This window comes from Malania oleifera, chromosome 6 (assembly GCF_029873635.1).
Source record: "Malania oleifera isolate guangnan ecotype guangnan chromosome 6, ASM2987363v1, whole genome shotgun sequence".
NCBI lineage: Eukaryota > Viridiplantae > Streptophyta > Magnoliopsida > Santalales > Ximeniaceae > Malania > Malania oleifera.
This window is the reverse complement of record NC_080422.1, coordinates 52,586,910-52,612,166: the sequence shown is the minus strand read 5'-3', so window position 1 is coordinate 52,612,166 and position 25,257 is coordinate 52,586,910. Positions and strand designations below refer to the sequence as shown.

The following is a 25,257-nucleotide window of genomic DNA, read 5'->3' as shown; positions in this document are numbered from 1 at the left end:
TAATCATATATGTTTGTCTCCAGAAATGTGTATTCTTATATTTTCCCTCCAAGGATTTTATTTTAAACATTATTTTTAAAAGATGAATTTCCTTGTTGATGTATAATATGAATAGGCCTTTTTCAAGTATTGTGCATTGTGACACTTGTATGTGCTATTAAGTGATGGTTATTTATTATGACTATAGCTCTACCTCTTATGTGCCATGGAATCATTCACTTGCTATTGTTGTGGATCAGTGACGTTTGAGATTCTAAACTTTGATTGCGCGAACATTAGTTGACTTAGTTGTGAAGAGTTCTCGACAAATGTCAAACAAGCTTCTCAAGTAGAAGGAAACTTAGGATATGTGATAGCAAGGATCAAAAGCAAGATTGATACAAAAAGTGGTCACCCCGAGGCTACTGTCAACGTATCAAGGCATTCAAGGAAAGATTAGTTAAACTTCGAACATTGGAGGTGCAATTTGTTGAATTTTAGATATGATGATAAATTTGTTAAACTCTAAAGGTGTGCCAATAAAGCTTAAGGCCACCTACGAATGCAATAAAGGAGTTTTTTTTTTAGATTAGAGGAACGGGTTGTTGAACTAGAGAACCCTATTCCTATAGGTAAATCTCTAGAGAATCGGCCACTAAAGCTTGTGGCCTATAGGACTGTGAAACAAATAAAATCCTTTGAAGTTAATCTAAGAGAACTTAAGGTAAAGCCTACTTTAACTTTCCAAAAGGGAGGGCCAACAAAGCTTGAGTTCTCCTTATTAAAACTAGATGGAGTTAGCAGCAACATAATAGAAACCAAGAAGATTAGAGACACCATGCCCCAATTGCAGAGCCAAATGCAAGAATTTAATGTAAAAGTGAAAATAGTGGCGTAACAAGTTAATCAATCTAGAAAAAACTTACATTATATGATGTGAGTCGAACAAGACTAGTAGAACCAAAATCATAAAATGGGAATTAGGATGACAATAAATCAAGCAATTTGACTTGGAACGGTATTTCAAAACTTCTTAGATTGACACAAATGAGGCAATAATCATCATAATAGTCATGTTCCTCAATGTTAGCCTTAGTGACTACATAATCATATTTAATGTGTTTTGATGATATTAACCTATTTGTAGTTCAAAGTGTAACATATCTTTGCAGATCAAGTTAAGTACAGGTACAAGTGAAAAGTACATGAAGGTACTGAATCAAAGGTAATGATCAGACCGAGTAGACATTCGAGTAGGAAAGGTCAAGGTGGACAGTCACTCAAAAGAAATCAAGCACATCCAGCAAAGTCATAGTGTAATAAAGAGTATTTGAGGTAGGAAATATTGCAACTCTTGCAGTATTGTTTCACGTATGATCATTGAGTAAGAGTTGAGCAAATTGTATGTGCATACTAGTTCGTAAGAGTACATAGGATATCACTAAGTCATAAGTTCAGTACTTATGAGTTTCAAAGTCAAAACAAGAGTTTTATAAAAGTATCCTTTACTCAAATGTATTTTTATATGGGACAAGTTTTAAATCATATTAATGTTATAATATTTTAAAGACTTGGTCCTGGTTGGGTTTGAAACCTCATTTATGCATTACTCAAATTCCTCTCTTAAATTTCCTAAACATCTTTCAGTATTTGGAGTATAACTTTTACTAGAAGACTCCAAAAAGGGCGATCTTGGTATCTACGGAAAGCTAAGAAAAAAATTCACAACTTTCATGTTGAAGACTTTCACTTATGAGAAGGTTTCAATAATGAACAAATTGGGTCAAACAATCAATGGTTTGGGGTAAACAATCGACTATTTAGGGTAAATAGTAGACGATTTGCGTCGGGATTCTAGCCCCAACAACTATAAACGGTTAGTTTTCAAAGTAAACAATTAATATATTAGCCCAATGGTCATAAAACGGCTAGTAACCCAATTTTCCTATAAATACAAGTCCAAAGGCTTGTTTAAACATTGATTTTGTAGTTCATATATTATTCCCAAGCACATCATATTTTAGTTCATCATTCTTATGCTCAAAATCTCTCTTGCTCATTAATCTTGTTATGAATCATTACTTGGAGAGATTTGTGTGAGGTTTTGATTGTATCAATTATCAGCTCATTCAAGGAGCATTTGTTTTGTAAATCATTTTTCATCATCTTGTTGTATTAAGGTTCTTGTTGAACCTAGTTCAAAGGTTCTTGGTAAACCGAATTGTAAGGATTCTTGGTGAACCTTGCGGTTCTTAGTAAGTGAAAGGGATTGGTTCACCAAGAACCTTCAATCACGGTTCACCAAGAACCTTTGAACTAGGTTTAACAAGAACCTTAATACAACAAGATTGGTTCCCGTGTGAAGGTTCTTGGTGAACCTTGCGGCTCTTGGTGAGCGAGAGGGATTTGTTCCCATTTGTAAATGCTTCTCCACCAGTGAAGGAGGCTTATAGTGGATTGTGGAATCCTTGAGTGTGTCTCAAGGCGTGGACGTAGGCAAGAGGCTGAACCACATTAAAATTGTTTGTCGAGCTTTTCTTCACTACTCTTTTATTTTATGTCTTGTGCATGATTTACATTTTACATATTGTGATATAATTGCTTGAATTTTGTCAAGATTTATATTTTGTAGAGAAAAGAAAAAATACGCAAAAGAGCCTATTCACCTCCCCCCCCCCCCTCCTTCTTTTAGACTCGACTCTAGGGCCAACACTCAAATATGATGTCAAGTTGTGTTGGAGATCAAAATATAAGTACACTCAAAATGAAGAGTTGCATCTTGGGCATATGGGATAACCTAAAACTAGCACAAAGAACTCAATTTTACCTAGAAAACATGGAGTACCTAGCACATTGTAAACAATATAGACTACAACAAACTACCAATTAAGTTACATATGAGAATTTTTTGCTTTTAATGTATGGTTCTTGCTTCCAATATTCAAGATGTTGGACCTCGCTCCTCCAAGCTCCTAGTATCTTGAATGTGTACTCTCCTCTCCTTTGAACATCACTCCCCCTACCTCTTTCCCTAGCTCTTTATAGGTTTCACAAAATGCCCGTAAAAATGTAGTTTTTTCATTAATTTTCCAAAATTATGAACATAGACTTAACCTTTGCCAACATTCAACATAAAATTAACCAAAATTAACCTATTTTGGCACTTAGAGACTCAAAAAAACATGTAAATTCCCTATAATTTAGAAATTGAGGTATAGAATTAGCACGAACAAAAAATGAATGCCAACAATAATAAGTATTCATTAAATAGTAAATTATTGCCAAAAGGTATTTCATGAAGGTAAAAACAATTTACTGAGAATTTTTCACCTCAAGCATCACAAGTGTAGATAGAATAGAGACCAATTTGGAAGGATCTAATCATTCTCTACTTAAAGGGTGACACCATGCTACCACACTAAAAAGAAGCTTAGAAGATCATTCCTCGAGCAGCTCAATATGTTAAGAGCTTTGTTGCAGATTGTTGGTCCTAGTAGGCATGCAAAAGAATGGGGTTTGAATTGAATGTTTTTTCTATCAAGATATTGATGTACACAATACGAAATCTAATAATTAAATACTATGTTAATAGAAAAGCTATGATTTATATCACCCAACCAAAAAGATAGATTTTTATAAACATGCACAAATGCACGCCTTGTCAACAATCTCAAGTATAAACAGAACATATTAGAGAAGGAGAGAAAAATGACATCCAATTTTATAGTGGCTCGCTCTCTTGACCTACATCCACTCCCCAAGTCAACAAACTTGAACTTTTTACTATACCTTCGATTTTTTTACACAATAGAATTACTCTTATTGGACAACTGTCCCTTAAGCCAACAAACTCGCCCTCTAGATTCTAATGTATTTCCATAAGAGAAACACTCTTGTTGGACAGCCATCCTTATCCAACCAACTATGTTCAATCACTTGACACATTTTCCAAGGACCACCACTTAGGCCAATCATCCTCTTCAAGCCAAGCAGCTTACTCACTTGACACCATGTCAAAAAAATCATGCAACAACACCATAGACCTCAGTCCACTTCAAAGAAACACTCCTACTTACAAAAGAAAAGATCAAATTCTAGTTCTTACAATGTATCCATTAGAAATAGCAAGCTAGAGTAATTTACATAAGATATCCCAACATGAGCTCACGAATCATAAACACAATATAAACTAACAAAGATCAACATAATTTTCATAGTTTTTCCTCCTCATGAGTATGTCTTTTTTATTAATTTCCTTCTTCAAGTCAATCATCCATACATAGGTCGATTCTTAACTCAAGCACTGCCTAACGACTTCTGAGGATGCATTAAATGATTAATGATACACTTTCTACTTGGAGAATGTCTTCAACTATACACCTTGCTAAGTACAGTATTTGTTCCAAACAAGACATAGTACTTTCAAGGAATTTTAAATTTCTTTGGTTAAGGATATTTCAAAATTTAAACTTCATATTAATCTGACATTTGAACAAATCTTGAATACTTAAAGAAATATGAAAGTAAAGAACTTAGTACACTTAAATACATTTGTCACTATATCTATTATTGCATATGTAGATGCATTTGTAATCATTTCTATTTATGCAACCATTAATGCATCTATTGCAACATCTACCATTGCTTTTGCATATACTTCTATTAATGCATTTGTAATCATATTTGTATATGCATTAGTAGCGCCCATTTACTACATAATTAAAGCACAATTTCCAATCAAAGTTTGTCAAACATCAAAATTTACTCCAAATAGGTCATACACTTTTCCCTATTTGCATTGTTCATCCTTATAAAAAGGCACATTATGTTCTAAGGGTGATTCATGAGAGGATATGACTTTCTCAAGAAGCACTTCATTGAGGATAATGGTGGCCTACACTGCAAAAGGATGTTTAAGTTTTTCAAATATGTGATCCTTGCTAGAGACACACCCATAATCCTTAGGTCATGGCTACGTACTTATTGATAGTCATTTTTTTTTACCAAACAAATAATAATCTAGCTAAATAATCAATTTTTCAAGATACAAATAAGAGAGAAAAAAAAATTTCACAAGGCGGTCGACCAGTCACTTATGAGTAGTTGGCTAACTCCTTTTTCCTATGCTTTTTCTTCGCTTACACGTGAAGCGGTTGGTGCCAAGTCGATGGTTAGTCAACCAGCCTCTTAAGTGCGGTTAACTAGCCTAGGTAGTTTTCCAAAATGTATCATTTTCTTTAGTTAGTGTGTTGCTTAAGTGTTCCACATGTCCTTGACAATTGATAGATCTCCTGCAATGGCCAAGATAGTGATAACTACCCTATCTCACATAGGGTAGTTTTGTTGGTTGACTTTTTAAAATTTTAATTAAAATTCAAAGGTTTCTCACCCTTTTAATTGGTCTATATATATATATACCCTGTTGGGGTGAATTTTGGGAACACATATAGTGGGGAAAATAGAAAGGAATGCTAGAAAAACATAAGAAATTCATGTGTTCATTGTTGGGAAATTGTTGACATCGGGTTTTGAGAACCCATTTGTGTTGCCAACATTTGGTGACCATTTCGAAATCCAATAAGTGTAGATTACCAAACCATTGGTACATCTAACTTTTTGTTTTTTATCTTTGAAAAACGTAGTCACCGCTTTATTTTATTTTTGAAAAAGCAAAATTAGTGAAAGTCTTTTAAAGAGATTAGGTTTGGTAGTACAATTATGCATAGGGAAGGTAGCACTATAAACTCCTTTTCTTAAGAATTCAAAGAGTTAGCACCCTAAAACATCCATTCTCACGAATGAAACCATGCTTACCTTGTGTGTGTATGTGTACATTCCATTTTGAAAATGCGTAACCTTGAAAAGGCTTACATAGGACTTGTGAAAGTCCTACTACTTATATGTCTAATTAAACAAACATATATAACACATACAATACACAAACAACAAAGAAAAATGAATAAGAGATGAATGATGGATTTAGGTTTTTTCTTTGGGTTATATATGAAAAACATTAGGAATTCGCATGATTTGGTTTTTTTTTGGGAGGAACTATCCACACTGGATTCTGGTCCAAGAGTGTGCTGACAGATGGAAAATGTGTAAGAATGACAATTCCCCAAACAAGGATATAAAACACTGTGGATAAGACTTAGAAAAAAAAAAATACAAAGATTAAAAGTGCGGAGTCACCACCTTTATTATTTTTTTAGGAAAAATAAAGGAAAAAACCCTGTGAGATTTATGACAGAGATCGTGGGTTCGGGAGTACATTTGTGTGTAGTGAAGATGGTAGACTAATTATTCTAAGGGGGGTTAGCCAACCATCACCCTACCAACACTCATTTTAAGAACGACTACCACTAAGTGTATGTCCTAACTAAGAATAAAAAGAAGGAAAAAAGGAAAGTTCCCTTTTTCGAGTCATTTGATGAAGTTCCACCATCCAAGAGTCCAAACAACTAGGTTAAAAAACCTTGACATGCTCTTGTTTGAAAGTGGGAATTTGACCTCAGATAACCCTTAAGTTTGCAAACATGAGGTAAAAACGGAGGACATTGAAGGAAAAGGTTTTGATTAATCGCTTTTAGATTCAAAGATGACTCTTTCCTTTGAAATTAAGGTTTGGTAAAACTCAACATCAAAATATCTAATCTCAACCATAAACTGGATGAGGTTTTGGATTGAATTTTGAATTAATGGGAATTATGGTCCCAATCCCGTGATTGAATTTAAAGAATTCAATACTAATAGAGTTGAAAATATTCTAATTGACATTAGGTATTAATGGAGAGTTGAAATAAATCAATCATTAATGAATTTTACAAAGTCTTCTAATTGGCAATTAGGATTTGAACCTGGTTGAAGTCAATCATTAATGAATGATTTGAAAATCCTCCAATTGAGTTAATTCTAGAAAATTTGAAAAATCCCTAATTAATTATCAGGATTTCAGTGTTTTGATTAAGTCAACTATTAATTGAAGATTTGAAAAAATATCTAATTGTTAATTAGGGTTTTAATGCTCTAATTAAGTCAACACTTAATTGAAGATCTAAAAAATCTCTAACTAACAATGAGAGTTTTACAACATTAATAAAGTCAACTCTTGATTAAGGATTTGAAAATCTCTGATTGACAATCTAGGTTTTAATGCATTAATAAAGTCAACTATTGATTGAGGATTTGAAGATCTTTGACTGGCGATTAGGATTTTAATGCTATGATTGAGTCAACTCTTTGGTTAAAGACTTCAAAAATCTCTAGTTGTTTTTAATGCTCAAGATTGAGTAAACTTTTTGAAAATCTGTTCAATATTATTTACCCAAAAGAGGCTACTAGCCCCATTATTTCACATCCCTTTCATTGCTAAGAGAAATCCACAATCTAATATATTTGAGCCAAGCCAAATGAGATATGAAAAATCTATCTAACCAAAGAAAATACCCAACAATCAAAACACAAGCCAAGCATAGCCTTCTTTCATGCGTTCATTCAAGTCCCAAAAGGAAAAATTAACTCCGTCAATCAAATATATCAAAATCCAAGCTAAAAGGAACATAACAATATTGTAAGTAAGAATGAAAGCATGAATGGTATGGAGAATTAGAGCACAACCACAGATGAGGGCAAAGAAGAATGGACAAAAAAATTTGAGATTCCAGCCGTGAACAACCCCTAAAAAAACTCCATGCATGGCTTAGGGTGGAAACCCTAGCCACCACCCCAAAAGCCTTCTCCTCTTGAACTAACAAGAGCTAGGGTTTGAAAACCCTAGATGCAGCAGCCCTGGCCTCCGCCCCCAAGCCCTTTCTAAGCTTGCAGTTGCTGAAACACAACAGCTAAGCTGCTATTTTTTTTTCTGCTGCTGCTGGTTTTTTCCTCTTCCTGTTGTTGTTTTTTTTTTTTTTTTGGCTTATTCTTGCTGCTATTTTTTTTCCTGCTACTGCTGAAACACAGCAGCTAAACTTCTGTTTTCTCTTCTTCCTGCTGGTATTTTTTTTTTCTTGCGCTGCTGCTTGTTTTTTTTTTTTTTTTCCTACTGCTGTTTTTATTCTTCCTGCTGCTACCCTAGCTGACCTCCCACAAACCCTCACACACACTATCACACCCCTAAAGCTTTACCAACCCCTAAACTCACATGTGCATTAACAAAATCAGCAAAGAATCAAAGAAAAATCAAGAATGAATGTTAAAAAAATGAGAAACAAATTAGCAAACATGCTCAAAACGAAAACATCAATTACCTTAACCCATTTCCTTGATTTTTCTCCTCCTTTGGGTGGCCATGCGCTAGCCTCTTTCCTTTCCTCTTCTTCTTCTTTTCTTTGCTTGCTCTCCTATTTGACATGGTCGTAAGTCTATCTTTCTCCCTTCCCCTTCTTCTTCTTACTTTGCTTGTGTTGAGTCCCTAAAATACGTGATTTTAGACCCTCATTTGCCTTCGTTTATTCTCATTTTATTATGTATTTACCCAGAATTATTGTTATTCATAGTTATGTAAGGCTTATTTGTCTTTTCAGGAAAAGCAAGTCAAATCCATGGAGTTAGGCATTACAAGAAGTCAATGAGGATTTGGAAGACTCAAAGCTCTAGAAGCTTCATATCATACATGGACAAGAAGATGATGTTCGAACTTGTGGCCAACCAGAAAACCACAAGGGTGACTTAATCTTCTACTGCAAACTCCAAGGTTCAGACTGAGATCAGAATGCTGCAAGGTCTGACCAAGTGCTCGACCAAGTGACCCACTGTGGCAACCGCGTCGAGATGCTAAGACAGAATTGAAATTCAAAAGTATCGAGAGTCTCGATAAAGTGTTCAACCACGAGACCTTCAGGAGCGACTATGTCGAGATGCTGAGATTTCCTGAAGAACGAGATACTATAAGCCTCAACCATCAACTCGACCATCAAGACTCTGAGGAGCGATGAAGCCGAAGACATTGAAGATTCGAATCCTTGACTTTACGCGAGTCTTGACTAGGGCTCGCACAAGAATGACAGAGGAGCGACTTGGTCGACAACAATGATCTTCTGCACGATATTTGCTGCAAACCTTCCTAAATTGTAAAATAAACCTTGTAAACTCTAGAGCCTATAAGTATTCGCTACGAACATAAGCTCTGGGTTCCTCTTTAGTCTCTCTTAGGTTATTGACAGACTTAAGATGTAACACCCTGCTTAAATATTCATATAATAAGCATATTTAATAATATGGTCAACCCGAACCCGTGGGTATCAATGGAAACCTAGGCAGCAGTAAATATAAATCACATTCTCATAACCATAAAATATAAAATACCAGAATCAACTACATTCCCAAATATCTGTGTTTATGTACAATCTCCAAAAATACAACATACATACAAACATATTTAGGAACTCACAACACACATCTACTGTCCCTAAATCAAAACTTACCCTCCTAGTGGGGTAGCACTACTAACTCAATGGCGGCCTCGACCCGCCGATTCTTCTGAGTTTCCTGAAAATCATTTAATGTTCGAGGGTGAGACACTTCTCACTACGGTAAAATAAACTAAATACAACTGTGTGGCAACATGAACATTTAATACAATTATACATATACAATACATTTCATATATCTGTAAACATTGATCATAACATACTGAATAATCATATACTTTCATATTTTCTAATAAATCATACCGTTCATAAAATGTCTGTTATAGTTGATAATACTGAAAACATACCCAGGATGAAGAACTAGTTGATGTCATGTATTACCCCCCATGACGGGTTGTGCAGAACCCGAAAATGGCTGGTCGACCATTGCCGAGTCAAAAATGTCTGTAAGTATGATGGGCCCACCACACCCTGGTCCGGACTGCCAGGTGGACGTCTACAACTCTACACTGAAAGGCACATCGACTATCTATCTCCCACCCTCTCGTGGGGTGGTTAGCACCAATCTGAACATAGATATCTGATCTATATAGCTACAGTATCGAGTTCCCGAAACTGAATTAAACTAACATCTAGGTTCTGATAACATATAATACATGATAATATAGCATTTAGCATAAAGGAATTGATAGCATTTTCTATAATTTCATAAATACGGCCTTGCGCCGAACATATATCACTAGGGATATATGTCTATGATTCTGCTTGAAGAGCAGAGAGTCGATTCGTTAGGGATGTCGTGGAGCCGTTTTAAGGAGGTATTCTTTGAAAGATACTTCCTGGCTTCCACCCGCGATGCGAAGGCAAACGAATTCTTGAGTTTGACCTAATTGACCCTGATAATGTAGAGTTATGCAGCTAGATACATAGAGTTTTCTCGCTTTGCACTATGTCTGATCTCGAACGAGTATGAGAAGACTTGGAGGTTCGAGAAGGGTCTAAGGAAGGATATTCATAGACTAGTGGGAATGCTGCAGATTCAGGAGTTTCCTATTCTGGTGGATAAAGCCGTCGTGGTTAAGGCTGGTCTCCTGTTGGATGGGGTGGAATAGGATCAGAAGAAAAGTCCAGTGCCTTTTGGTTCTCATACAAGTTCTCGTCAAGGGTAGTGGAGGAAGAGGAACTACGTTTCGGGTAATCGCCAGGGTACAGAACCGTGGGGTCCAAAGGGGAATCGATCTTGCTAGCATTGTACCAAGTGCAACAGATGGCATGATGGTGAATGCTAGTCATTTGTGGGTAACTGTTACAATTATGGCAAATCAGGCCACAAAGCTTGAGACTATCATATGTAGATGACTGGTACACCTACACCTAGTCAGAACCAGGGAAATAATCAGGTGCCTCAGGAAACTTTTAGGGAAACACAACTTAAGCGAGAGTGTACTCGCTTACACCAGCCGAGGCAGAGCATGCTGACAATGTGGTGATAGGTACCATGTTACTGCTTTCAAATAAAGTTGTTGTCTTATTCAATTCAGGGGCAACCCACTCCTTTATATCTGCAAACTTTGTGAAATTGTGTGGGGTTGAAACTCAAGTGATGGATGAGGGGTTGTTTGTGGCTACATTGTCTCGGAGTGTGGTGATCTTTAGGAAGATGTTAGGGAACTGTCCAGTGGTAATTCAGGGAAGGTCGCTACCGGTGAATCTGATAGTATACAATATATTTGGTTTTGATGTTATACTAGGGATGAATTGGTTATCCTCCAATTTTGCTGTGATTGACTATCGTAGGAAAGTGGTGGTGTTCAGACCTCTTGGGAAATGGAGTATGAGTTCGTAGGATTGTGTGTGCGTTCAACGCTACAAATTCTATCGACAATGCAGGCAAAAAGGTTACTTTTGGACCGATGTCAAGGGTACCTAACTTGTGTGAAGGAACCACCTCGAGATGATTTGAAGCTTGAAGATATCCGAGTAGTTAACAAATTTCCAGATGTATTTCTGGAAGACTTACTCGGTTTACCCCCTGATCGGGAAGTGGAGTTCGCTATTGAATTGCTGCCAGGCAAGGCATCGATTTCTAAAACTCCATACCGGATGGCTCTAGGGGAACTTAAAGAGTTAAAGGAGCAGTTATAGGAACTACTGGATAACGGCTTTATGAGACCTAGTGTTTCTCCTTGGGGAGCTTCATTATTGTTCGTGAAGAAGAAGGACAGGTTAATGAGAATGTACATTGATTATCGTGAGATTAACAAGGTAATAAGGAAGAACCGATACCTGTTGCATCGTATAGATGATCTGTTTGACCAGCAGCAAGGAACGCAAGTCTTTTTGAAGATCGATCTATGGTAAGGGTATCATTAGGTGAAAGTTAAGACTGAGGATGTTACAAGAACTACTTTTCGAACCAGATATGGTCACTACGAGTTTCTGGTTATGCCATTTGGGTTGAACGCTTCGACGATATTTATGGACCTAATGAACAGGGTTTTCTATGAATACCTAGACCAATTCGTAGTGGTATTCATCGATGATATTTTGGTATATCCTAGGAGTTCGGAAGAGCATGAAAACCATTTGAGGTTGGTGCTTCAGGTATTGTGGGAAAGGAAGTTGTATGCTAAGTTGAAGCAATATGAGTTCTGGTTGAAACATGTAGCATTTCTAGGCCATATCATGTCAGGAGGTGGTATCTCAGTTGATCCAAGTAAGATTGAAGCAGTGGTCGACTGGGTGAACCGAAGAGCGTGCAGGAATTCCGGAGTTTCCTAGGACTGGCTAGGTACTACCGGCGATTCATGGAGAGATTCTCTAGATTATCTGACCCTTTGACATGGTTAATGAGGAAGGATGTGAGATTTTATTGGACCGACTAGTGTGAGCAGAGTTTCCAAGAGTTGAAATACCGACTGGTCACTGCTTTGGTTTTAACCATCCCATCTAGAAATGGTGATTTTGTGATTTACAGTGATGCCTCTCTGAAGGGTTTGGGATGTGTGATGATGCAACAGGGGAAAATAATTGCCTCAAAGAGTACGAGAAAAATTACCCTACGCATGATTTGGAATTGGCAGCAGTAGTATATGCGTTGAAGATCTAGAGACACAACTTGTATGGTGAACAATGTGAGATCTTCATGGACCACAAGAGCCTCAAATACTTTTTCATGCAGAAGGGGTTGAACATGAGGCAGAGGAGGTGGCTAGAACTAATCAAGGACTACGATTGTACCATTAGTTATCATCCGGGGAAAGCTAACGTAGTAACTGATATGTTGAGTCAAAAGTCAAAGCACACGTCAGTATCTGTAATAGTAGGTCAGAATCATATCAGATTGGATCTGGAGAGTCTTGGCATGGAATTGGTGGATAGTAATCATCAGACTTTTATTGCTAGCTTGGTGATCCAACCAACATTATTTGAGAGAATTAAAGCCGCGCAGGCCAATGATGAAGAGTTAGTCGAGGTTGTAGAGAAAGTGTAGCAGGGGCTGGCTGCAGATTTTAACATCTCCTAGGGAGGTGTATTGAGGTTTGGTACCAAACTATGTGTTCCAAATGACGAAGGGATAAGGAGGATGATCCTAGAGGAGGCGCATCGTTCTTTGTATACGGTACATCCGAGTAGCACAAAGATGTATCGAGATTTGTGCGAATCTTTCTAGTGGAGTGACATGAAAAAAGATATTGCTTGATTTGTAGAGCAATGTCTAACGTGTCAATAGGTAAAAGCTGAACATCAGAGGTTGGCAGGGCCATTGCAACCATTAAGCATTCCGGAGTGGAAATGGGAGCACATCTCCATGGACTTTGTCACCGGGTTACCACCAGCAGTTCACGGGTAGAATGCAATCTAGGTGATCGTGGACAGGTTGACTAAATCTGCTCACTTTGTACTGATGAAGGTTAGCTACTCCTTGAGTAGGCTAGCAGACCTATACGTGCAGGAGATAGTCAGAATGCACAGGGTACCAGAGTCCATTGTTTCAGATCAAGACCCAAGATTCACTTCTTGATTCTAGAAGAGCTTATAGGACGCATTGGGGATGAAACTTACTTTCAGTACAACGTTCCACCCCTAGACTGATGGACAGTACAAGAGGATGATATAGATCTTGGAAGATATACTATGGGCTTGTGTGTTAGACTTCAGCGGTAGCTGGATGTGGTTCCTATTGTTGGTAGCATTCACCTATAACAATAGCTTCCAAGCTAGTATTGGTATGACACCTTTCAAGGCATTGTATAGTTAGAGGTGTCAGTCTCCTTTGTACAGGGATGAGGTCGGTGAACAACATGTATTGGGTCCCAAACTCGTACAACAAGCTTCTGAGAAGGTTAAATTAATCAGGGATAGAATTAAATTAGCTCAGAGTTGGCAGAAGAGTTACGCGGATGTTCGCCGTCGAGAATTGGAATTCGAGGTGGGGGGTAAGTTTTTCCTGAGGATCGCTTCGATGAAGGGAGTGATGAGATTCGGGATGAAGGGTAAGCTGAGCCCGAGATATATTGGACCATTCGAGATACTTGAGTGAGTGGGTTTGGTAGCCTATAGGATTGCACTACCTCCAGTGTTCTCTAGGATCCACGATGTTTTCCATGTATCTATATTGAGGAGGTACATGTCAGATCTGTTGCACGTTAGTTATGAATCTTTAGAGATTGGGGATGCTTTGGCGTATAAGGAGATACTCGTTCAGATTTTGGACCAGAAAGTTCAGAAGCTGTGTACCAAGGAGATACCATTAGTGAAAGTACTATGGCGGAATCACGCAGTTGAAGAAGCTTCTTGGGAGTTAGAGACGAAAATACATCGAAAATATCCACACTTGTTCCGAGGATAGAATTGCTGAGTCGATTAGGTAAGGATGTAATGTTTTGTTATTTAGAGTGATGTGTGGTTAGTCTCTAGGAGAGTTCTATGATATTGTGAGCTCTCGAAACACTGTGTATATAACCATGGTATTCCTCTGCCATAAGTGAGGTTATGTAATATATTTGGGATGGGGCTGCTATGTGGGTGGCCGCCGACTTTTCATAGAGTCGGGTATGCATTTAGGTATATTGGTGAGTTAACGAGTGAGAGATCGCAAATTTCGAGGACGAAATTTTTGTAAGGAAGGGAGGTTGTAAGAACTCGACTCGAGAATTTTGGATTAACTAAATGAAAAAAAAAAAGGGAAGGAATTTAAAAAGGTGAAAACAACTGGGCCCGTCGACGAGGCTCCTTCTCTCATCGACGAAGTCCCTTCTACAGCTCGGAGACGAAATTCAAAGGTTCGTCGATGAGTGAACACCGAGAGATTTTGGAAATTCTGAAATCTCAGGTTCATCAACGAGGCCACTCCATCGTCGATGAACACCCTTTTTCTGCTCATCGATGAGCGTTCCAATTCATTAACAAGGCTAGCCAGGTCAAAAGTCTATAAGTTGAATTTTCATTTGTTTAATGGTTAAGAAACATAAAAATTCCCTCTCTCTCTCTCTCTCTCTCTCTAGAACTTGAACCACTCTCTCTTTCTAAGGTTTCGGGCCATCTATTACCCGAATCAATGATCCAACGTTACTACATGGATTAGGGGGAATCTTTACGTTTATAGTGAATCAGATCTTTGTTTCGAGGATTTTTGGATTTTATCCCAAAATCGAGGTAAGGGTCTAAATCTGTTTTCGGTTCGGTAGATCTGTAGTAGGTAGGATTGTATTGAAGTATTATTCTTTAGTTTTTAGGTTTTGGGAATTCGGTTCACTGTTTTGGAGCCGTATAGTTCATGTTTAAGTTTTCAAGGAAAGGTAAGGGGTTTTTGTTTATATAAGTTATTTTGTGAAATCTAAATCGGTAAAACGGTGGTTTACGATTCTACGAATGTTTCAGTTACGTATTTGGGAAAATCTATTGGGTGAAATTACGGGATTTTTGGGTTTACAGTTTTTGGAAAAATTGGGCGTTTTGGGTATCATCTCCGTTTTTGTTGAAAAATTATATATTTGGTTAAACTATAATATAGAGATGACAGTACCTTTGATTATGTTAAACTATATTTTCAGATTATCTGAAATGAGATTATTATTTACCCAAATAAGTGTGGAATGAGCTTGTATATTGAAATGAGTTGAGTTGTGAGTTGTTGAACTGAGATATAGGAACATGAGTTCCAAATTGTTCTAGGTTTTGTGAAAATGCTGAGTCGGAATAATACTAAAGGCCGGGGACAATCGAAGCGTGCTAGTTAATTATCAAAGGCTGAGATATGAGGCGTACCGGAATAATACCGTAGGTAGCTGAGTTGGTTAACTACTGTAGGCTCAGATGTTTGGTTTTTGCCAAAGAGTGTGCAATACCACTAGACAAGCTAGTTTATACTGAAGGGTGTGAGAACACTAGATCTACACCGGTTCAACGCTGTGGGGGCTTATGCTATGCCAGGTTATCGAGGGCACCGGCTTTTGCCGAAGGGTGTGAAATACCACCAGACAGGTCATCTTAGACTGAAGAGTGTGACGACACTAGATCGTATTACTTTGTATCGTATGTATACTGGAACTGTATTATGAAAATATTGGAATTGTGAAATGTTTATGTTTTACTATTGAAATAACACTCATGTGCCGACATACTGATATAATATTTTTCTCCCTTACTAAGAGGTGTCTCACCCCTATCATACAAATGTTTTTCAGGTACTTTGTGTGACAACTCGATTTAAAATGATATTTAAAATAATAAAGAAAAAGGAGAATAATTAGAGGCCTCGTCGACGAACACAGGGGATTCGTCGATGAGGGCGTAAGGGGGCCTCGTTGACGAAGCCCAAATTCATCAACAAGGAAATACCGAGAGAGGTTTTTGAGCCGACTGAATTTCATTGATGAGGAGTAGGTTTCGTCGACGAAATTATTGAAGGACTCGTCGACGAATGACGTGGCTCATCAATGAATCCAGTCTACAAATATCTAAAATCTAGATTTTTACTTCACAGTTAAGCAATATTTCATCCTCTCTCTCCTCCCTTCGGTTCTCTCTCTCTCTCTCTTTGATTTTGAGCCGTATTTATGCCGGTTCGGCAATCCGAAGCCACCACGACACTATTGGGGAAGTTCTCTCCAAATCTGCCGAAACGGATCACTCGTGAAAGTAAGTTGGAATTCATCCCTAAGTTGAGGTGAGGCTTTTTAAGCCAAATTTGATCTTACGGTAGTTAAAGGAAATTATATATACATAGAAATACTGAAATTTAATACTAGGAGTTTTCATTTTTAGGGTATTGATTAAGAAAACCTACGGGTGTGAGACTAGAGTTTATAGGGGCTTTTCTCAGTAGTCAGGTAAGGGAATAAACTAAAGCAGTTATTTTCATGCAAATTATTATTATTATTTATGAGAAAAGTTATTTTTTGGAAAGCATGTGTTATATCTATAGATTACAAAGGAAATGTACGTTTGAGAAAAATACTGCTACTACGTTGAAATGTATATATATGTATGAGATGCCAGAAATTATGATTTTTAGAATGCAATGTATGGTTTTGTATAGTAAATGTGTGGCATGAATATTATTTTACATGGAAGAATATCATGATATGACAATGATATGAATGGAATATGTTTTGAGAAACTATGAAAGAATACAGTACCTTATGATGTTGAAAATACATGATAAATTGATTATTTTCAAAATGATATACATATATGAAAAGATTTCAGCACAAGGCCATATTTATGTACAATTTCGGCGCAAGACCGTATTTATATATGATTTCGGCACAAGGCCATATTTATATACGATTTTGGCACAAAGCCGTATTTATGTATGATTTTGGCGCAAGGGCGTAATTATGAAATGTTCGGCATGAGGCCGTAATTATGAAAGATGCTATATTATCACGTATTATATGATATCAGAACCCGGATGTTAGTTTAGTTCAGTTCAAGAGCTCGGTACAGTAGCTATATAGATCAGATATCTATGTTCAGACTTGTGCTAACCACCCCACAAGGGGGTGGGAGATGGATAGTCGGTGTGACTTTCAGTGTAGAGTTGTAGACGTCCACCTAACAGTCCGGATCAGGGTGTGGCGGGCCCATCGTACTTACAGACATATTTGACTCGATAGTAGTCAACCAGCCATTGTCGGGTCCAGCCTTCGAGCTGCACAACCCGTTATGGGAGGTAATACATGACATTAGCTAGCTATTCATCCTGGGTATGTTTTCAGTATTATCAGTTATAACATATGCTTTATAAACATTATGATTTATTAATAAATATGAAAGTTTATGAGAATTCAGTATAATACGATGCATGTTTACAGATATATGAAATGTACTGTATATATATAATTGCATTAAATGTTCATATTGCCACACAGCTGTATTTAGTTTATTTTCCCTTACCGAGAAGTGTCTCACGCCTGAACCTAACTAATTTTTAGGAGACTCTAAAGGACTGACGGGTCTTGACTGCCGTTGAGTTAGTGATATATTACCCCGTTAGGAGGGTAAGCAATGTATTAGGGTCAGAATTGTTTTGGTTATGGGATCCTAGATGCATTTTGAAATATTTTGGAAGAATGTAAATAAATACAGTATTTTGGGAATGTAGATAACTCTGGTATTACGTTTTATGGTTGGATGATTGAGATTTTATACTTACTACTGCTTAGGTTTCCGCTGTGATTAACAGGTGTCCCCGTTACCCATGGGTTTGGGTTGACTTTTCTATTTATTATATTACATTTTATATTAAGGAATTTGAGGTCGTTACACTTCGAGTAGCCAACACTAGCGTCCTAACGTTTCAGGAGCGTGGTTATTGGTTAGCATTGTCTAAGTACTTGTGTAAGTACTGATCTTTGGCTAGATTGTCATTTTTGGGTTATGTAGGTGCTCGGGGGTATGTGAAGTATTATGGGAGTAGATCTTGGTTTTGTATAGAATCTAGTATGGTGTTATGATTTAATAGGTTGAATTATTCCACTGCGTATATTGTGTATGTGCTTGTGGATAAGGTATATGTGAACCTTACGGGGTCGGACCCTTATATTGTATAGTATCATGGATGGTTGTATGATACAAAGACATGTTAGGTTACTAAATCACACCCTGGGACCCATTTTCGAGTTCAGGGGTTGACATTAACCTTATTTAAACTTTCTCAAAAATACCGGATAGGTCTCGAACGGTTATAATTTTTGGGGTGTTTATATATACCCCCTCATGTTAATGGATTAGCACCGAATTAGCAAATATCATTGGCAAATTCTCTCTAAAATTCAAAAATCCTATTTCTCATATTCAAGCTCTCCACTTCCATTCTTACTCATTCCCATTGCAAAAATCGTTTAGTAAGAGTGCCCTTGTGATTATCCTATAAGGCTTACACTCTCATATGCTCTGTTTGATTGAGATTTATTTTTTATTTGAGAGTAAGCTTAGAATTTTTCTTGGAAACTTTGTCAATAAGTCTTCATTGGGAAAACTCCTTAGATCTTGTGAGTTTTGCACTATCATTGCAATACTCAAGAGCTTGTATTGTATTTTGTTTGTGAAATAATTTTTACAAACCGATTTTAAATATATTTTGTGCTTATTTTGAGAAAAATATTTTTGAGATATTTGCTTGTGTGTTGAAGAGCTTTGTTGCTGCATCTTGTGATTAATATTATTATCTTGACACAAAGATCCTAACACAAACACTCTCATGTTCTGATTGATATACTAGCATTATTTTGAGAAAAGACATCGAGACTACGTTGAGCTTATCATGTCCTATCATATTGTAATGTGTTGATTATACTGGTACAAATTTGCTTGGTTGAGAAGCATATATTTTGTACACATCTTGTATTGTGATTTGGTTGTATTCTAGGCGTGGCCTAAGAGGGCATTAATCCAGCCTGGAAGTATTGGTTGTAAAGGTTGAAGTCAGCCCTATATTAATTTGACTTGGTTGTATTACGGTGTCGCTCCACCCGTGAAGTGAGCCTTAGTTTAATCCTTGTGCCTGTGAGCTAAGGCGGGGACGTAGGCACATTTGCCGAATTTCGATAACATATCTGGTGTCCTACTTGATTTACTGTGCTTACTTGAGTAATTTATTTACGCAATTAAATTTCAACTACATTTATTGATTCATTTAATTATCTGCTTTAAATTGACCCTAGGGTTGTGTAATACTGGTGCTGGATATCTGACCTAGGAGAAGAAAATTTTAAAATATCAATTCACCCCCCCTCTTGGGATTATAGTAAAACCAATAGTCCCCTATGTCCAAACGGTCAAAATTTTAAGGGTGTCTTTATTTGCACAAATTAAGTTAAGATTAGGAATTTGGATTAAGAAAAATCCTCTGAATTTTTTAGAGCCTTTTCTTCACATACTAAGCCAAATACTCTTCCATTGATCATTTTATTGCAAAATCCTTTTGAGTGAGAGTATTCTAAGTGATCCTACACTCCCTACTATTGTTTAAATTGTCATTGCTTTGATTGCTTAATTGATTTTTAATTGAGAGTTTAGCCAAAAGTTTTCCTCATGATTTAATTAATAAATCCATTATATGGGAAAACTTTTTAGCTTGTGAGTCTTAGCTTTCGTATTGCAAGACTCTTAAGTTTGTCTTATGATTTGTGAAGTGCATTAATTATTTCTTGTGCGTATCGGTACAAATCTGCTTGTATTAGAAGCAATTTTATTTGTACGCAAAATTTGAGCTGATTGATTGTATTTCAGGTGTGGGCCTGAAGAGGGTATACTCTGCCCTGTTAAGAAGTGTGTTGTAAATGTTGGGTTCAGTCTTGTGAATTTAACCTAGGGCATTCTCCGCCTCGCAAGGAGAGTGTGTAAAGGTTGAGGTCAGCCTTGCTTTAATTTGACCTGGTTGTAAATGGTGTCGCTCCACCCGTTAAGTGAGTCGTAGTGGAATCCTTAGGCTTGCGAACCAAGGCGGGGACGTAGACATAGTTGGCCGAACCCCAATAACATTTCTTGTGCCTATTTTTAATTTCCGCAATTTAAATTCCAGAACTTAGATGATTATGTTTTACTATTGTGAATTATTGGGTTTATGATTATGTAGAAAGACCTTAGATTTGTGTAATACTACTGCTGATTTGGATAGTCAAACTTAGGAAGAAATTTTAAAATACCCAATTCATACCCTCTCTTGGAAATATATTAATTCTAATAGCAGTTTATGTTGATGACATAAACATAGTAGGAACTCTATAAGAGATCTTAACGACTGCTGACTATTTAAAGAAAGAATTTGAAATAAAGGATCTTGGAAAGACAAAATTTTTTCTTAGTTTTCAAGTTGAATATTTAACAAGTGGAATTCTTATTCATCAATCATCTTATGTAGAAAAAATCTTGAAACAATTTTATATGGATAAATCTTATTCATTAAGCTCCCCGGTGGTTGTTCGTTCATTTGATGTGAAAAATGATCTTTTTTGTCCTCAAGAAGATGATGAAGAAATCCTTAGTCTTGAAGTACCCTATCTTAGTGCAATAGAAGCACACTTGTACCTTGCAAATTGCACTAGACCAAATATAGCTTTTGCGGTAAATTTACTAACAAGGTTTAGTTCTACACCAACTCATAGAAATTGGAATGGAGTAAAATATGTTCTTCGTTATTTCCGCGGCACATCTGATATGAGTTTGTTTTACCTAAAGAGGAGTAAAGTTTGTGTTGAAAGGATATGCTGATGCTGGATATCTTTCTGATCCTTATAAAGTTCGATCACAAACATGCTATATCTTTACATGTGTTGATACTGCTATCTCATGACGATCTATAAAGCAAACGATCACCGCTACTTTTTCAAACCATTCAAAAATATTGGTAGTTTACGAAGCAAGTCGTGAATGTGTATGGTTAAGAACTATAATCCAACACATTAAAGGGACAAGTGGATTATCACTGGAGAATGACAAGCCAACAATATTGTACGAGGACAATGTAGCATGTATTACACAAATCAAAGGTGGGTACATAAAAGGTGATAGAACTAAATATATTTCATCAAAATTCTTTCACACTCGTAAACTTTTGAAGAAAAGAGATGTTGACATTTGCAAAATTTGTTCAACTGACAATTCAGCAGATCTATTCACAAAAGCATTGCCAACTTCAATTTTCAAAAAAACATGTACATAACATTGGAATGCGACAACTTAATGACATTTTTTCGTTGATTGTTTTTTTTAGGAAAAGTATGAATATTGTACTTTTTTTCCTTTGTTAAGGTTTTGTCCTACGAAGTTTTCCTTAGCGAATGTTTTAACGAGACATATTCATAGTGTATAGTCATTTAAGGGAAAGTGTTATGAAACGTGTATATTATACATGTGGATGACTATCTTGAAAATATGTCATGACTTTTGGTATGCCCACATAATGATTCATTATAGAATTGACTTTTAGGATGCCAATATAATGTTTGCCTATATAAATACATGTTTTACAACATCTACTCCTTAAAAAACTAGACGGCTGAATCTTTATAGCATCAAATTTCTTTATTTTAATCTTTTTCTATATTTCTCTCCTTATTTCATTTACAACCATTTTATTTTTTATTTTTTAAAGTGCAGTTCAATTAATTATTTTATAATTTTCTGGCACGATGCGAACACATTTTCGTTACATGCTTCGGCTTTCGTTTGGGTGTACCAAAACACCAAGGAAATGTTTGGTCGGGCTCGTTGCCCAGTCATCCACATTTTCTCCTCGTTTTGTAATACCCGAGTCTGCAAGGTCGTCCTCTTGTAAATCGCCCCCTTCCGTCCCCTCGCCAAGAATGTCTTTCAGTGGAATCCCAGGCACCGATGGCGCCGGAGGTGTCGTTGGCGGCGCGGCAACCGGCCCTCAGAATTACTTCTGTCACCAGTGCAATCGTACGGTCTCCGTAGTTTCCTCTTCCGACGTACGCTGTTCCGTATGCTATGGTGGCTTCGTTGAAGAACATGAACAACCCCCTAATCCAAACCCTAACCCTAATCCCTTCATTACCTTCTCCGACTCGCCGTCCATTTCCGCTCGCGTCGGTGGTGGCGGTGGTCTCCCTCTCATCTTCTCCACCACCCCAAGTGCCGGCAGCGGCGGCGGGGTCGATTTCCAAAACGCCAGCGACTTTTCTAATCTTTTCGGCGGTGAACGGGCGGTATTGTTTCAAGACCCCGATGCCTTCAACCCATTCCTTTTTCTTCAGAACTATCTCCAAACCATGAGACCTGGCGGCGCCAATATCCAATTCGTGATCGATAACAATACCGGCGATCCCGCCGGAGGAGGGTTACGTCTCCCGGCTAATCTTGGCGACTATTTTATTGGTCCTGGTCTCGAGCAACTCATCCAGCAGCTGGCCGAAAATGACCCAAATCGATACGGTACGCCCCCTGCATCGAAATCTGCAGTTGAAGCGCTTCCTGAAATCAAAATTACGGAGGAGTTGCTGTCTTCGGACTCTTCACAATGTGCGGTCTGTAAAGACACCTTTGAGCTTGGTGCGGAGGCCAAGCAGATGCCTTGTAAGCACATTTATCATCCGGACTGTATCCTCCCTTGGTTGGGAATGCATAATTCTTGTCCAGTCTGTCGATATGAGTTGCCGACTGAAGATCCCGATTATGAGCATGGGACTCGGGAAACTCGGGTCACTCCCAATTCAACTGCAGTTGGTGGTTTAGCAGATTCGTCATCTTCTTCTGCTACAGGTGCTGGGGCAACATCTCAAGAAAGTGGTCAGACGCCGCGGACGGCAGAACGGAGGTTTAGGATTCCATTGTATTGGCCGTTTAGGATGTTTGGATCATCTGCAGAAACGAGCAATAGTAATAGTGGCAACAATGACGGGGAATCAAACTCTGCGGGCAGGGGAAATCGAGATTTTGGAGCAGAGGGCAGACAAGAAGATCTTGATTGAGATTATGACTACTGCAACGGTAACTATGGAATTTCCTCCTCTTCTTTAGCTTAGTCTTTTGTTTGGATCTCTGGTAGTACAGGGTGAAGGAAAGAAAAATGCTGAAAACTGCTAAGCTATGGATTGCTTTTAATTTCATCATTTTCTTTTCTCCCCGGTTTTTTTTTTTCTTAAGATTCTTCCAATTATTCATTTTCTTGTTGATTTGTGTCTTGCGTTCCTTAATTTTGCTGCTTTATGGCATTTATGTTACCACGATCACAGATATATAAATTACATACAGCATTAAATATTCTCCTTTCAAACAGTGACTTGTGCTCAAATCTTTTACCCAAAAAAGTGTGTTTTAATCATTTATTGATTGCTTGATGAGATTTTCATTGTAAAACTGCACTTATGGCCAGTTTATTTTGTTTGTTTTGTGTGGCAACTTTTTGTTTGCTCCTTTTTGGTTAATAGAAAGGATGAGGAAATAGTAAAAGGTTGTTATCATTTTGGGTTTGGAGTTTGCTGTGGTTTGTGGATTGTAAATTTTGTAGCATTTTTTTTGGTTGAATAGCATTAAGAAGGCTGCATCCTTGGACAATGCAGAATAAGCAATGAGGAATTGTGCACATGCAAGACTTGAAACTGACTTGGAAGGTATTCAGCAAACAACCAGATGTTTTTTGGAGCTTGTTTTCATCAGTAGATGCTTGATTTAGTTTGCATTTGTTGGAGGATGAGGGTCACTGGGTCTTAATTGTTCATCTGAGCTATCTGGCTGTTTAAGTTAGCCATGACCAGTGTTTTGCATTTTTAAAAAGAAGTTGCTGAACTGGGCAACTGTAAGTCAAAAGCAACTGTATGGTTAGGTATGTTTTTAAGGTCTGGTTATACCCCTGATTTATTTAAAACTTGAATCACCTGTGCATGGGACCAGGTTGAGTTTAAACTACTAAATTGTTGCTTGCTTAAACCGATGGTTTATATTATACGACGCCAGTTTGTTTTTGCCATGGATGTAGGTTAAACAAGCTAGCGGGTTTACGGTTCCTGGAGAAGGAAATGTTGCGGTATGTTTTATGAATGAGAATGGATTGAACTGAACTAGTTTTGAGAGTGAGAAATTGCTGTTTAACTGGCGGGAAATCTGGACTAGACACCAACTTTGTGTCTTGTTTTAAAATTTAAAGGGTGGAGGTTAGAGAAAGTACAGCAAAAACAACTACTATTACGACCTCTACTTCTTCTAAACTACTACTACTATTGTTTTTGATAGAAGAATAAATTCATTGGATAAATAAAGAATGTACAATCAGGAGAGAAGACATCTCCTTAATGAAATATTGGAATCCCCTGAAAAACAAAACAAAAAGAGGAAAAAACAAAAAAATACAGCAAACTCAAATCAGCAAGCTCTTAGAAGGGAGTTCTAATCCCGCTGAGAATTTGTCAAACACATCCCCTTAAAATTTCCCCATTGTCCACACACCACAAAGAAGTCGTAAAAAACACTTTCTCCCACACCAACCAATACGGAATCTTCTTCCCTAAAAAAATATGTAAATTGCGTTCCTTCCACAAGTTCCATAGCACTGCAAATAAAGCACAATTCCATAAAGGAATACCTTCCTTCCTCCTTCCGAACCCCACAAAAGATATTGTCAAGAACTCCTCCACTGTTCTCAGACAACCCAACTTTCTCCAAAATAATTGAATAACTTATTCCAAACCTTCCCTGCAAAATCACAACACAAGGAAAGATGAGAAACAAATTCTAAACAATCAAAACAAAGCATACATATATCAAGGGATAGAGCCTTTAAAGATCTCCTCATCTACAACAAGTCATTAGTATTTATTCTATTAAGCACAACCAATCAAAGGAACACTTTGATTTTATGGTGGATTTTGACCTTCCAGATTACTTTTTAGTGTGTGAAGGAATGATTGGTACCAACCAAGAAATTAAAGAAAGATTTACACAA

General features: G+C 37.3%; 1 protein-coding gene across 3 annotated transcripts in view; it reads left to right on the top strand.

Moving 5' to 3' along the window:
• The first annotated feature begins 21,980 nt into the window (after positions 1–21,980).
• Positions 21,981–25,257, top strand: part of LOC131158244 (E3 ubiquitin-protein ligase RING1-like) — a 28,252-nt gene continuing 24,975 nt past the window's right edge. The window contains exons 1-2 of one of the 3 annotated variants that reach the window (XR_009137433.1): positions 21,995–23,306; positions 23,879–23,929. Coding sequence is in view for 2 of the 3 variants with exons in the window: in XM_058112976.1 (XP_057968959.1) it covers positions 21,989–23,287 (1,299 nt within the window). In the remaining variant the exon portion in view is untranslated. Of the gene's footprint in view, positions 23,307–23,878; positions 24,306–25,257 lie in introns of those variants that run through there. The other 2 variants (XM_058112977.1, XM_058112976.1) reach the window with 2 other exon arrangements.